Genomic DNA, 14,243 nt, shown 5'->3' with positions numbered 1-14,243 from the left:
AAATTATTCAGTTTAATCTTAAATCAAACACTGAGTGCATGCTGGGAGACATCAGAACCCAATAATAAAATCTGACTGGTTAATCTGAAGTAATGAATCTAAGCACTTTGTGGAGATTGACTACTCCTGTAACAAAACATAACATTTTTCTATCACGAGGTCTGCTTGCTGAGAAGATGGCTAGTAGCATCAGAATAATGGATCCTGGGGATTGCAGGAGCAATATGAAGAAGTGGATAGACCTTGCTACTCTTTTGTGCAGAAAAGATCATCTCATATAGAAACTGTTTTAAAACATGACATACTTTTTAGGAACACTTTAGTTCTGCTTTTATAAAATGGTGACCTTGCAGGAGAACATTGTGACGCTAACATGCTAGTTTGCATTACTTCAGAAATGGTCTGTGGCTACTTCTAGATAAGATTAAATGCAATCTGCATTTTGACCTTTCAGGCACTACAGAGTAAAACCAACAAAAGGAGAATAAGACAAAACAAAAGGTCTGTGTCTCTTTTAGAATGGCTGCAGCTCATACTATAAAATGGAGCTCGCTATATGTTTGGTTTGTTTCCAGAGTTTGTGATGATAGACATGATATGCCTACAGTGCATAACAGAAGTCCAAATCAATTTGTAGCCTAATATAAATGCCCATTTACAACTAATACTAATTGGAACACTTTTTGCTCCCATACAGATGGCAAACACTACTGTCAGTAGATGATCTGATAGAGAAACTGGTGAAGAAACTGGAATTGCTTGGAGAGCTAGATAATACTTACATTTTTTATACCTCAGACAATGGCTTCCATACTGGTATGTATACTTGTCCTTTGCAATTCTGCTGCAAACTTTTGGTGAAATCTTAGTTATCTAACTTCTGCCCCTATTTACTCATCTGTGAAATGAAGACAATAATTATATTTCTCTGGTGCTATGAAGCTAAACTAATTGACTGCAAACCTACAGTGCCATCCATCTTCTGGATTTTATAAAGTGGTGTTCTGTTCCTAAAACGTAATAATGATATGTATAAATATAGACTTTTCCTCCATTCCTGCTCTGAAATACCAAGATATTTTTACTGGTGAATTTCATTATAGCATCTTTCCTTTCTCAGTGTTAGAGCTGCCCTCTGTTGTCGTCTTGTATGTAGATTTGAAGTTGTACAAGTGGCCCGACTTGTACAGCATCAGAATCTGACTACAGTAATAGACTGAAATAAAGGAAATCTGTGGGTGAATATGGACTGAGGGTCTGTGTATGTAAGGTCAAGATAAAGGACCTATTTAAGGGGGGATGGATAGCTCAGTGGTTTGAGCATTGGCCTGCTAAATCCAGGGTTGTGAGCCCTTGAGGGGGCCACTTAGGGATCTGGGGCAAAATCAGTATTTGGTCCTGCTGGTGAAGGCAGGGGGCTGGACTCAATGACCTTTCAGGGTCTCTTCCAGCTCTATGAGATAGGTATATCGCCACATATATTATATTATTAAACAAGTCATTGTTCATCAAAGGCCAGATCCTGAGTCATGTGCAGCCCTCTTTTTTTTTTATAAATTAAACCACAATTAAATGGTGTCTCATTCATTCTTTTCTTAATGTTTTCTAGGACAATTTTCTTTGCCAATAGACAAACGGCAGCTCTATGAGTTTGACATTAAAGTTCCATTGCTAGTTCGAGGACCAGGCATCAAACCAAACCAGACAAACAAGGTAGGATTATAAGTGAAGGTGCAGTAATATAGGTCTTCATATTCTTTTGTAGTAATCAGACAGTGTCTGACATATATGCTGCAAAGGGGTCTAGCAACACATTAGTGTTCTGTAGTATAAAGGGACTTCACTTTCCTGTTCAGACAGACACAAACTTGACAGTTTAAGAACATTAATCTTTTTGTGAGTCAGTAATACTTTGTTTCCCATCACCATCCAGATGCTGGTTGCAAACATTGATTTGGGTCCCACTATTTTGGATATCGCAGGGTTTGACATAAACAAGACACAGATGGATGGGATGTCACTGTTGCCGCTTCTGGTAAGAGTTCAGACAGGATTAATAACCAAGCAATTTGCAGATTACTCTTACACAGATTATTCTTAAGAGTGAATAAAGTTTCCTAAAATGGATTAGGAAGATGTGCATTCCAACTCTCTTCTTCCTCATGGCATTTTCACACAGAGACCTTCTGGCCTAATGAAAATAGTAACAAGATGCAGGTAGAGCATTTCATTGCTTATACATTCCAATAAACTCTGAAACTCCCTCCTCGGGGAGGATAATTTTTTTTTTTTTTTTTTTATGGAAAGCTTTTTCTTTGACTAGTTGCACTACTGGTAATGAGTGATTCCTGTTTTGATGGTTGTACTACTTGGCTCTTCAATTCTGAAATGCTCTAAGACCTGCATATGTGACCAAGACAAAATTATGCCTTTGACGGGTTGGGTCACAGAAACTGCCTTGGGAACTGCCACCTGATGTGCTGGGATCACCTCTGAGCCTGTTTTCCCTGGCAGCTTGGGACTTCAGTACCGACAAGTTAGCCTGCTACAAACACAGACCCAGGTCTGAACCACGTCCCCCAAAAGCTGCAGGCTTAACTGAAGATGGCTTAAGTGCTCCTGTCTCCAACATCCAGATACCCGAGTTCCCAATGGGATCCAAACCCCAAATAAATCTGTTCTTATTCTGTGTAAAGCTTATACAGGGAAAACTCATAAATTGTTCACCCTCTATAACACTGATAGAGAGAGATGCACAGCTGTTTGTTCCCCCATGAATTAATTGCTTTCTCTGGGTTAATTAATAAAAATAACTTTTTACTTATTAAATATAAACAGTAGGATTTAAGTGGTTCCAAGTAATAACAGAACGAAGTAAGTTACCAAGCAAAATAAAATAAAACACACAAGTCTAAACCTAATACAGTAAGAAACTAAATGCAGGTAAATCTCACCCTCAGAGATGTTCCAATAAGCTTCTTTTACAGACTAGACTTCCTTGTAGTCTGGGTCCAACTATCACTCACACCCCTTTAGTTACTGTCCTTTGTTCCAGTTTCTTTCAGGCCTCTCTTTGGGGGGGGGGAGAGACTGTCTTTTGTGCCAGCTGAAGACAAAATGGAGGGGTTTCCCAGGGCCTTGTATAGTCTCTCGTGTGGGAAACCCCTTGTGTTTTTTTCCTATGCAGAATCACAGCTACACGATGGAGTTTGAGTCACGTGGGCAAGTCACATGTCCATGCATGACTCAGTTCTTTACAGGCAGACGCCATTGCTTACATGTTAGTTTGAACGTTCCCTGGAAAGCTCTGAAAGACGCCAATCCACATCCAAGTCCATTGTCAGCTTAAGTGTTTCTTGATTGGGCACTTAGTGAGAATAGTTTTTTCTCAAAAAGCTGACCAAATGCTTCACTGAGGCTGCTTAAAATCAAAGTACATAGCCAATATTCATAACTTCAAATACAAAAATGATACACACATACAATTAGGATGAATATATTCAGTAGATCATAACCTTGCAGAGATGTTACACGGTATATCTAGCATAAAACATATTCCAGTTATGTCATATTTACACTCATAAGCATATTTCCATAAAGCATTATGGGGTGCAACATCACAATGCCCACTTGATATTTATTTAAATCCTAATAAGTGGGATATTAGTCGTCTTTTCCCCACTGACGGGGAGGGGAGGGAACTAACCTTTCCTACAGATGAGCAGAAACCTATTTAAATGAAGCTTCTTGTAGCTGATCACTTTACTGTTATACTTGGTCTATAAGTTGGAGGTAGCCTTCAAGAAATTGCAATGAGTCATCATGATTTAGAACCAATGCACTTTTGTGATATAAGGTTTCGCTAGTGAAACCTTAAAGGGACAACATCAACTTAAATCTCATGTCTGACTTAAAGTTCTACCTGCTGTTACAAATAATGAAGATTGTGGATGTTAGACTTCTGTCAGTTTATGGCATGCATTTGTGACGGTACTTCGTATAGTTTGTTCCTCTTCTGTAATCTGCTCGCCTCTGTATAGGTTTTACATGCCTTTTTAAAAATTATTCTAAAACTGCACATGTGGGAGGGATTTAAAATTTTCAACTCACTTTTTTGAAATACACTGATTGGCTTTCCAGTTGAGTGTGCCCTTTTATGCAAGTATCTCTGATTGTCTTGTGTAATTCTTCATCTGTGGCAATACCACTAAAGGAAGAGGCTATATAAAAAACCTTTTTCTAGAGATTTTGGGTTATAATTTAGTGATATTTGGCAACATGGCTTGTACTTCATGATGATCATAATCCTTCAGTTAGTGCTAGCTTGTATATGAACTGTCATTAGCACTCTCTTCAAACGAAACAAAATACCCACTTCCTAAAGCAACTTACCAGTTTTTGGGACTGGATCTCTAATGTGGCTTCCAGTTGTTGTTACACAGGGCATTTTCACCAAGCTTCGTTATGCTTTTGTATTGGTGCCACTGGATGTGTCTTAAATTACTCTGTAACCAGCAAGGAGTATGTAATCTCAGGCATGCATGATTTTTACTTATGGCATTGTCAGAAGAACAAACAATTAAAAAGTAAATTTTACTATTTTCTGTTTTAGAGAGGAGACAAAAATGTGACCTGGAGATCAGATGTCTTGATTGAGTACCAAGGAGAAGGACATAACAGCAGTGATCCTACCTGCCCTGCCCTGGGACCTGGTGTTACTGTAAGCAGAACTGAACTTAAGCGTGAATTATTTGTAAATGTTTCCTGAAATCGCTTAAACTAAAACTACAGTTCAGAGTCAGCCTGTTAGTAGCCTAGAAATTGTGTCTTCCTGTGATGTAAATCCAGAGATCCCACTTCCTGGGACAGCAGAACCTCGATTTTACAAACAACCAGTTTTGCAAACCATTTTTCTTGACAGGGAGTCGGGGGGGGAAATAACAATAAAAGGTATATCAAAGAACAAGTTGATGTCCCTTCAGAACATTGGAAATTGCTTTGCAGTGGCTTGAAGGACAAGAAGGCAATGCAGTGTACCGTACTGCAACTTATGCGTGGTATCCATTGTAACTTCAAGATCAATTTATGAACTTTTTGGTTTTATGAACTCCTCAATACCCAATGCTAAAATAGGGTTTTTACTATATCTTTCTCTGTAAGTCAGTAGGAGCTATGCCTGTTCTGAGTACAACATGCCTGGTTCAGAGTAGAATGTTTTGAATGGCTGAACATCTGCCTCTTTGATTTTAAAATAGCTAGTGCCCCCAGAATCCCATGTCAAGTATCGGGGGGTAGCTGTGTTAGTCTGTTTTATTGGAAAGATGGTGGCTGCAACATAGGGCCATGATCTTTTACATTTGCAATACTGATGCCCTCATCACACAATCAAATACTGATTTGAAGCCAGTAAGTAGGTGGCTACATTCTGCAATACACTAGCTGTGCTCTGTAATTCTGTCATACTAATGCTTACTGTAAATAGACCCTACCATAATGTTCCATTTTATGGTATTGTTCCCACTGTGGCTAAGTGGCCTGTTTGGGGTATTGAGCATTGTTTTCATTTCCTGGCTACTGTATTAATTCACCAGAAAAATAATACAAAGAAGCTATCTCCCATTTAAAAACTTCCCTGACAGTTACACTTCCTAATTTTTAGAAAAACTGGTATTCTTGTTCCATATATCTCTACCTGGGATTTTTAACGTTTAGTTTTCAGTATTCTGTCTAGTGTCCATGAACTACTTGCAGCTGGCTTCAGCAGGTACAAGTTCTGGGTGGGGAACTATTGCTTTCAGTTTCACCACATGAAGTAAAAAGAATGTTCACGCTCCTTTTTCTCTTTAACCTCTGTTTCCTTACAGCATTGTTTTCCAGACTGTGTGTGTGAAGATTCGTATAACAACACATATGCTTGTGTGAGGACACTGTCAACTTCTTGGGATCTGCAGTACTGTGAATTTGATGACCGGGAGGTAATACTTTCTGGCTCATTTACTTCAATGGCACAGTGTGTTTAAATGTTCAATTCTCTTGCAGTTCTCACTATTTGAGATAATTAACATCTATTATAGTGTAACTCCATTGATGTCTGTCTGCAAAGTTTATCTACTCTCAAGGTTGGCATAAACTACTCTGAAAATGAGACTGTAGCTTCGCTCGTAGGCTAAATAGTCAGTTGTTTTAACTGTTGATGGAAATAATTAACCAAAACATACTGCATGATCATGAGGGGGAAATGGGTTAACTTATCTAGGACCAAATTCACTTTTGGTGTAAGTGGAGCTTAAGTAGGAGTTTCAGCTGGGCTGAATTTGGCCCTCCGTATCTAAATGACAGAGACAACTTTATTGTAGATCATAGACTAAACTGGTGGCTAGCCACATATTTCAGAGCTCACTGCACATTCCTAGCAAGTTCTCAAGCGGTGCAAGTGTGTGGCCTTGCCAGCAAAACAGTAGTTTCACCTTTCCCCTATAATACATTCAGTCATCAACCCCTTTCAGTTTAGCAAAAGACGAGGCAATTCTTAGTCTTAAATTGCTTAATTCCTGAGGTAAACTGCTAAGTGTTAATAGTTGGGGAGCAGTTGGTATGGGGCAGCGTGGTCACATAAGGTTGTAACAGTATTTGTCCCAAACCATGTTTTCAAACTGCCTCATTAAGACTGCCAAGGAGAATCGGGAACCCTGCAATGCTTTACCAATCCCTAACAAACTGCCATCTTTGTGTTCACCGCAGTGCCAAATTGGGACTCCTATTCATGCACTGCAGGGGACCCTCAGTGAGCTTTGTGCATCACCATTGATCTAGGAATGACTTGCTCCTGCTTCCGAGAGATCCCACTAGACAAAGGCTAAGGGAGGGATAAAGTACATGCCCCCTTAAGGAGATCAAGGGGGCTGAGTGGAAAAGTGTAGCATATAAAATCTGTTTGAGCACTTCCAAATGGTCTAAAGCCCACTGATGGGGAGATCACATTTCTACAGCTAACTCAGGCCATGACCACAGAGGAGAGACTAAGCAAGTTGCATTCTAATAGGCTGATTGTGGTTTACATTAGAGGAATGCAGCTGCCTGGTCTGAAAATGACAGGGCCAGCTCTCCAGAAAGATTTAGGACAATTGGCCTACTAGGATCTGTCTCGATAGGATAGACTTTTCTTCCATTTAGAAGCAAAATTTAAATTTCATTAGGAGGATGTTAGCTTCATGAACAGTCTCCTTCAATTATCCCAGGGAAAATACTTGTAGTGTGTATGGTGCCACCAAGGAGTGTAAACAGTGCACCCAAAGTCCCAGCTCTTCTCTTAAATCCCTTCCCTGTTCCCATTCTCTGAAAACCATGATCAAGCCCTTCTTCACTGGTTGGGGAGCTGTGTGAGTGCTCTACCCTTCCTAAAGGCAGACATCAAAACTGATCTAATTGCACGCATGCTTTAGTTGAATTCTTGTGGCATATCCGACCTTTACTGCCCCACAGAATGGTCAGAGGTATATTTTGAACCAGTGTCTTGTCACTGCATGCTAACCCATCACCAGGCTGCCCCATAAACTCTTAAGAAAAAACAATAAATATTGTGATTGTCTAAGCAGGCCATACAAAGGTTTTACTGGTTTAGTTGGAGATTATATAATACGCTTGTGTCCAATTCTCTGTTATATGCAGTGTCGTCTGGGTAAAAAGATGTACTCTGTGGGAGTTTCATTAACCAGAGCTATATGTGTGGAGTGACCTCATGTGCTTACCTTGAGCTCCATTCATAAGATGACATTCCTAACATTTGACATGCAGATAATTCACTCCTTAATATTTGCCTTATTTTAATTTGCCACTGACCCCCTCAAGACTGTCCTAAAATTGTTAGTTCCTCAAAAAAGGGTCCATTTCATGGCTGTGTGGTAAGTACTTAGCACATAGTGGGCACTACGGGCTAACTGAAGATATAATTTAACTATAATACATAGCAGTAGAAAATAAGTTGTCACTCTACCAGCATATGTTTCCCCACTAATTGTGTAGGACGTATTCTATTTATAATCGTTGACATTTAATACAGCACAGGAACTGTTTTTTCCACTTAAACAGGTGTTTGTTGAAGTCTACAACTTGACTGCAGACCCACACCAGCTTACTAACATTGCTAAAACAATAGATCAAGAAATTTTAGAGAAGATGAACTATCGACTAATGATGTTGCAGTCCTGCTCAGGAGCAACTTGTCGCACACCAGGCGTCTTTGACCCAGGGTAACCTTTTTTGACTATTTCAGCTTTTAATTTTGTAATCATTATTCACAATTGTGTAGCAGTTTAGGACTGTGTCTTATAAAATCAGTTCTCTTGACATAAGACTCAAAAGTCTTACTTTTTTCCTCTTTTGTTGGAAGTAAGGACTTCCCTTCTCTCTAAAGGGATAAATACTTTTAAACTTAAATCCCTGGAAATTGTCAGGCAGTGTAGACACGTGGTCTGAGGAGGAGACTGTATTAATGGAAAGGAAGGTGGGTATAGGACAAACTAAATTCTAAAGCTGAATGTTTTGTCTCAGACCTACTATTGCATTTTTCATCCAGGAAACTCCATCTAGACTTCTAATTTAATGTCAATTAATTTAAAATGTAAACTTGAGACTATAAAGGCTAAATGTAGATAAATTAACTGTACTTGGTGGCTGTAAGATATGAGAAACTATGGACATATCAAATGTATCTTCAGCAATGGTGTAATTAAACGCCCTTTCCAGGTAACTTTATCAGTCACTGTTGGTTTGAAAAGGATGCTGCCTGGATAGCTCTTCAGCTGTGCTGACTAATCAAAGGAACAATGGGTTAAATAAGGAAATAATCACTTGCAGCTTATTAAAAGCTTTACGTGTATTGCTCCACACAGGAACGTTCCAACTAAAGTATTTGCTAGCCTTATCTCACTTCTTCTTTGGATTCAAGTCTTGAATATTCAAAACAAGAAATACTATCAAACTGCCATGAAAACAGAGCTTGTAACATGCAGCAAAACCATCTGTATGAGTCAGTCACACCTTCCCTCTCTCTAGTTAAAAGACTGCTGCTTTTCTAGAATTTTTGCAGCACTTAAAAGGCTGTTGTTATTTATAATAAGCTTGCATTTACATGCTAAACTGCCATAACATTTTACTGCTGTAAATACTGCAAAATATTGACAATGCAGCTTCTGGACACCCTTTTCCTTTATTCATATGTAATGCTACTGCAGATACACCCTAGTGTTGTATTTAGATGCAACATCTACACTGTTAGCTAAAAGTGCCACTACACTGACTTTTGTCAACTTCTGTAGTATTGGTTTGTGACTAAATTGAAATGTTGTAGCACAGTCCTGGTAGAGGAGAACTAGTTCCCTATTGTGCACTGCTGAGGGAGGCTGCCATTCCAATTAACTCCGGTTTAGTGCTATATGTTAGATCTATTATGTTGCTGGTGATCCTTGATCTAAATGTAGCTCACACAAACCTTCTCCCCACTCTTAGGTACAGATTTGACCCACGCCTCATGTTCAGTCATGGTATTTGGGCTCACAAACTTTCCACACGGTCTCTGTAACAGCATTTATCAGCCTCTTCAGTTGGCTTCCTGTGTTCATTTCTTCAGAGGGACTCCAGCAGGTCTGTCTGTATCTAATTACATCGGGAATACTCAATCAACTGGTTTTGTTAAAACTTTTAGAGGTGAGGAAGGGCAGAATCCCTAGTCTTTAGAGGGCTGCCTTGTGCCCAGTGTATATTTTACAACTGACCTGTAATTCTGAACAGTCAGACATGGCTAATCTGTCTTGCTCATATACCTTGCTTTTCAAATACTTTTTCATATCAGAGATATAGTGTTGACTTGTGACCTATAAATCTGACTTGAATTTATTTTGTTTTTGTATGAATAAAGACCGCGTTTATAAACTGAATCTTGTTAACCCAGGGCAGGACACATTGCACAGAAATCTTCACCCATCTTCATTCACTCTTGAAAAGACTTTCCTAAAAGCGAAGTGTTTAAGAGCAGTGTTGAACACCTGTAATTAAGTTAAGCTGGAGCAAACTACCATAGTATGGCATGGGAGAGTATAAGTCAGAGAGTTTAGGGATCTGACTAGAAACTGTCCCTCTTGCAGACTTTAAAGCACTATACTTAATCTCTAGACCAGTAAAAATATTCATCTCACAGGCTTGCTTAAGCAGCTTTCAGACACAAGGATACTCTTTCAGGCCCATTTCCAATTCAGAACATTGTAACGGGTTATTAGATACAGTGGTAACTACTTAAGTTTTAACAGAACATATATTTTGAAATAGGCTTTATTAATATGTTAAAACTAATCTGAAGTGTTGGAATAAAACTGAGTGCCTGTATGTTGGTCATGATGAACCAGCTTTGCTTCACTAATCTGAACAGGAGTAAACATCAGAAGACAAAGAAATGTGCACCACAGTAATTGTCATGTGCATGTCATCTCCAGCCTTCTCAATTATCTTGTGAATAATTAAACATTTCAGATTGACCTGATGCATACAGTTAAATTGGCTTTGCCTCCTGAAATATAAAAATCACAAATCTTCACTTAGCAGAGATCATGGTAAGATGACTGCTTAGGTCAGTTTGAGTGCCTCTGCCAGAGAGCTGCTTCTGTGCTGAAAACTACCTCTGTTATGCCCTTCATGCCAAAGGATTCTGGTATGTTACTGCTTTGGTATTTGGGTGAGGAGGTAGTTGTCTGTCTTCAACTTACTGATGACACTATCTTCACCCTTAAAAATACTCATATGGAATTAATAAGTGATTACGTTTTCAAAATATTGACTGCTTTTCTAAACTTAGAAAATCACTTAAATTCAAGAGCCAGCAAGCTTACTAAATTAATCTCCATAGAAATGCATTACCAAACCAACAGCTAGAAACCTACTGAATTATCATCTTGATCTCACAGGATCCTATAAGAAAATCATCCTGCTTGAAGGCAGTTGAACTGTACCTTAAGGAAAAAACTGATATTACATATTTTTCATTGTCAAATTAAAGCTCTCCTCATTTTGAGCTGTTGCTATTTACTGTTTCTGTTTTTAATATATCTACTTATCCATTTAGAAAACAATGTCCTTAAGTCAGAAGAGTAGGTACTTCCTGAATTGGTGCATTGTCAAGTACATGAAGCCCTATACCAAGTAAGTATTATTTCAGATAGCTGAACCATAAGGATATATCTAATTTCAGAAACCAAAAGTACATCCCATTTTACAGCTTCTTGAATCTGGTAAAAGCAACACTTATGAACATGGTATTGACTACATTTTACTTCAGTATTGACAAACTTGACCAGCTGCTACTCATCCTTCTTCCTTGTGTGACTTCCAACAGGAGGTAAACTTGATTCCATCCATAATCATATGGTGAACAGATTTAATTTTGCCTCCCAAATCAGAACATATTTATTGTTGCTCCAGAGGCATTAGAGATGCCTGGGGAAAACTAACGGCTGCTGAAAAGGACCCTAAAACTAAGGGAACATATGAGAGGCTGTTTCTCTGAATGCATATTACAACAGCCCACTACTTTCAGTCTCCTCCCATTAAATTACTTGGATCCTTTTGAAATATTCCATTTTCTTTATCTACCATAATTATGATTTTCAACTTATTTTCTCCTCCATTCACCAAAACATCTTATCCCACTTCAATGTCCTTGAGCCTCTGGTCTCTTCTACAAACACCTCTCCTTCCTAATCAGTGTGTTCCCTGGCATCTTACCTTTTTCCTTACCCATCTGTTAGATCCTGCAACAAGTTTTTGTTCCTATTCTTTGACCAAGCCAAAAGTGATCTAAACGCTCATTTAACAATATTTGTCTAACACTACTACACTTAGATTTGTGTTCTGCTTTTTAGTTAAACTTGCTGGTGGCTGTACTTAATTGTAGATTGTGAAGGGTCTGGTGAGAGAAATCTTCAGTCAGTGATGTATGCATTAAACTCTGAGCATCTATGTCCAAACTATTCTAGCTGGTCATAGAATTGAAGTTCCAGTGTGTATGTTTACTAAGTGTCAGCAATGCAATGGTTGTCATTGTCTGCAACGTGGTGGTGGTGGTCTTTTAAGTAGACCTTTCTCTTTTGTAGAAAAAGCTAGTATATATTCATGACCAAAAGTATAATTTGATATAACCACGTTTCCTGATATGGCATACTTGGGTAGCATGAAGAATTTTACTCTTTAATGATAACTATGTATCTTGCATATTCTACCTCTACAGTTCATTGACATGGAAATTGATTGTGTAGAATATCCAGTAAGTCTGATCAGTGGGAAGAATTTCACCCTAATTTAACATGTTGTTGTTAGTATTTTCATGCAGAAAACATACCGGTCAGTCATTTCAGTTGCAGCCAGACTTGTTCCCTTATATTGCCTTTTTCTCAACTGACCATGAGTCTACCACACCCACATCTGAAGTCTGCCAGTTAAGAAATAATGATTTACCACAGAAAACCTTCACCTCACTACATTCTACTCATCAGTCCTGCTGTGACTTAACAAAAATGCAAACACTTCTGAAGAAATGTGCACTGGAAGTGCATTTTAAGCTTAGCTGAAGGAAGAACAGTAACAATCAACTGCTGCCCTGTTTTTGTTCTGATTTAACTGTTCAGTGTTTTTTCACAGGATGCAATAAATCCTATGGATATTTTCACACTCCTGAATGGTCAATATTCACTTTTTCTTGATAACTGGAATAGCATGTTATTTCAGTTACCTTACAGCTAGACCGAATTCCAGAACACAAGTGGTTCAAAAATTGAGCCTTCCTATGTTCCATTCAATAATTGGTTGAACATGGCTGTGGCCACTTGCACCTTATTACTTGAGCCATTTAATTGTTGAAAATGAATAGAAGCCTTACTAAGTACTAGTCTTTCATATAAAATGTGATTATAGATCATTTTTAAATGTAAACTGTTTCTCATGATAGTCTAATCTGATTAAGCAGATACTGTATTCTGCAAAACATTGCAGAAGAAGCAAAACTGTTGCATCTATTAACACAAATATCCTTACTCACTTAACTGAAAATATTGTCACTTTAGCATGAGTGAAGATCTCTGATAAGTGCTTATAGGGCCAGAGAATTGACTTCTTGTATGTCAGGGAGTAAATGTTGTTTTCACAGATTGTTCCCTAGAGTGCTGATCTTAAATTATCTATAGTAGGGGCAGTAGTCTCAAAGACTAAAATAACTTGGTAAAGTCTAAATCTGTTTAAATTGATCTATTACACAAGGCAAATACAGACATTTGGTTGTAATGCTGCTGAATCAATGAAGATGGCTGTTTAAAAAATAATTTATGTGCAACTTTATATGTATTCCTAATTTGTTCCTTTTTTGTACAGTGTCTGACTGTACTTCACTGTGGACTTACTAATTTCTGCTCTCTATTGTACCATAACTCTTTTGTTTAGAAAGTGCCCTTCAAAGGACCCTGTTCACTGCTGCACCTTTTGAAAATAAAAATTGTCTACTATGAACCTCTCTCATACCTTTTTATGGTGAACTGAAATTGTGAACATCTTGAAGGGAGGTAGTTATGTGTCAAAAGTTCTAGAAGTCTGCTGCCTAGTTTATAACATTCTAGTGCCCAGTGCTCTGGTATCTATCCACCTTGCAAGGCTTTAAATTGAGACATTAAAGATTTCATTAAGACCAAAAGCAAAAGTCTTCAGTATTTAATCACTTGGGAAGACCTAAGGAAAAAAGTATACCTTGCAGCTCTTCCCAATAGCGACCATGTCTGAACCTAATTCTCCATCTGTTCCCCAGGAACAGCTGCAGGCCCATTTAAAAGCTCCATTACTAAGATGGTGACTGATTTATCCCTGCAGGGAATGTTGGCATTCATCCAAATCTGCTTAGAAACGGATGTTGAATTGGTGCAAAACCCTGGGGTGAATACTCAGACTGGTTGAAGTGCCTTATTGATTTTAACATAGGGAGAACTAATCTGTTAACATTGCTGGTAAAGTTCTTAAGTGAATTTGAAGTTGAGGTACATATTGCTACTATTGCCAACTCTTTAGAAAGTGCTGGAGCTCATCTTGTGATGACAAGAGAAGATCCAGCCCCCTGGCAACATAGAGCCGTGCTTGAAACCAGCAGTCTCACCCATCTGCTCACCATTCTCACAGCAGCTCCAGTGCTACCACCCCTTCTCTAAGAAACAGACAAG

General features: G+C 38.5%; 1 protein-coding gene across 1 annotated transcript in view; it reads left to right on the top strand.

Annotated features, from left to right (window-relative positions):
• Window positions 1–13,549, top strand: part of GNS (glucosamine (N-acetyl)-6-sulfatase) — a 32,661-nt gene extending 19,112 nt beyond the window's left edge. The window contains exons 8-14 of the mRNA XM_034770614.1: window positions 698–816; window positions 1,610–1,713; window positions 1,934–2,035; window positions 4,613–4,720; window positions 5,865–5,975; window positions 8,089–8,249; window positions 9,508–13,549. Coding sequence (XP_034626505.1) covers window positions 698–816; window positions 1,610–1,713; window positions 1,934–2,035; window positions 4,613–4,720; window positions 5,865–5,975; window positions 8,089–8,249; window positions 9,508–9,580 — 778 coding nt within the window. The 3' untranslated portion in view covers window positions 9,581–13,549. The remainder of the gene's footprint in view (window positions 1–697; window positions 817–1,609; window positions 1,714–1,933; window positions 2,036–4,612; window positions 4,721–5,864; window positions 5,976–8,088; window positions 8,250–9,507) is intronic.
• Window positions 13,550–14,243: the final 694 nt, after the last annotated feature.

This window comes from Trachemys scripta, chromosome 1, assembly GCF_013100865.1.
Source record: "Trachemys scripta elegans isolate TJP31775 chromosome 1, CAS_Tse_1.0, whole genome shotgun sequence".
Taxonomy (NCBI): Eukaryota; Metazoa; Chordata; order Testudines; family Emydidae; genus Trachemys; species Trachemys scripta.
Note: the sequence above shows the minus strand (reverse complement) of the source record. Positions and strands in the feature narration are given on the sequence as shown.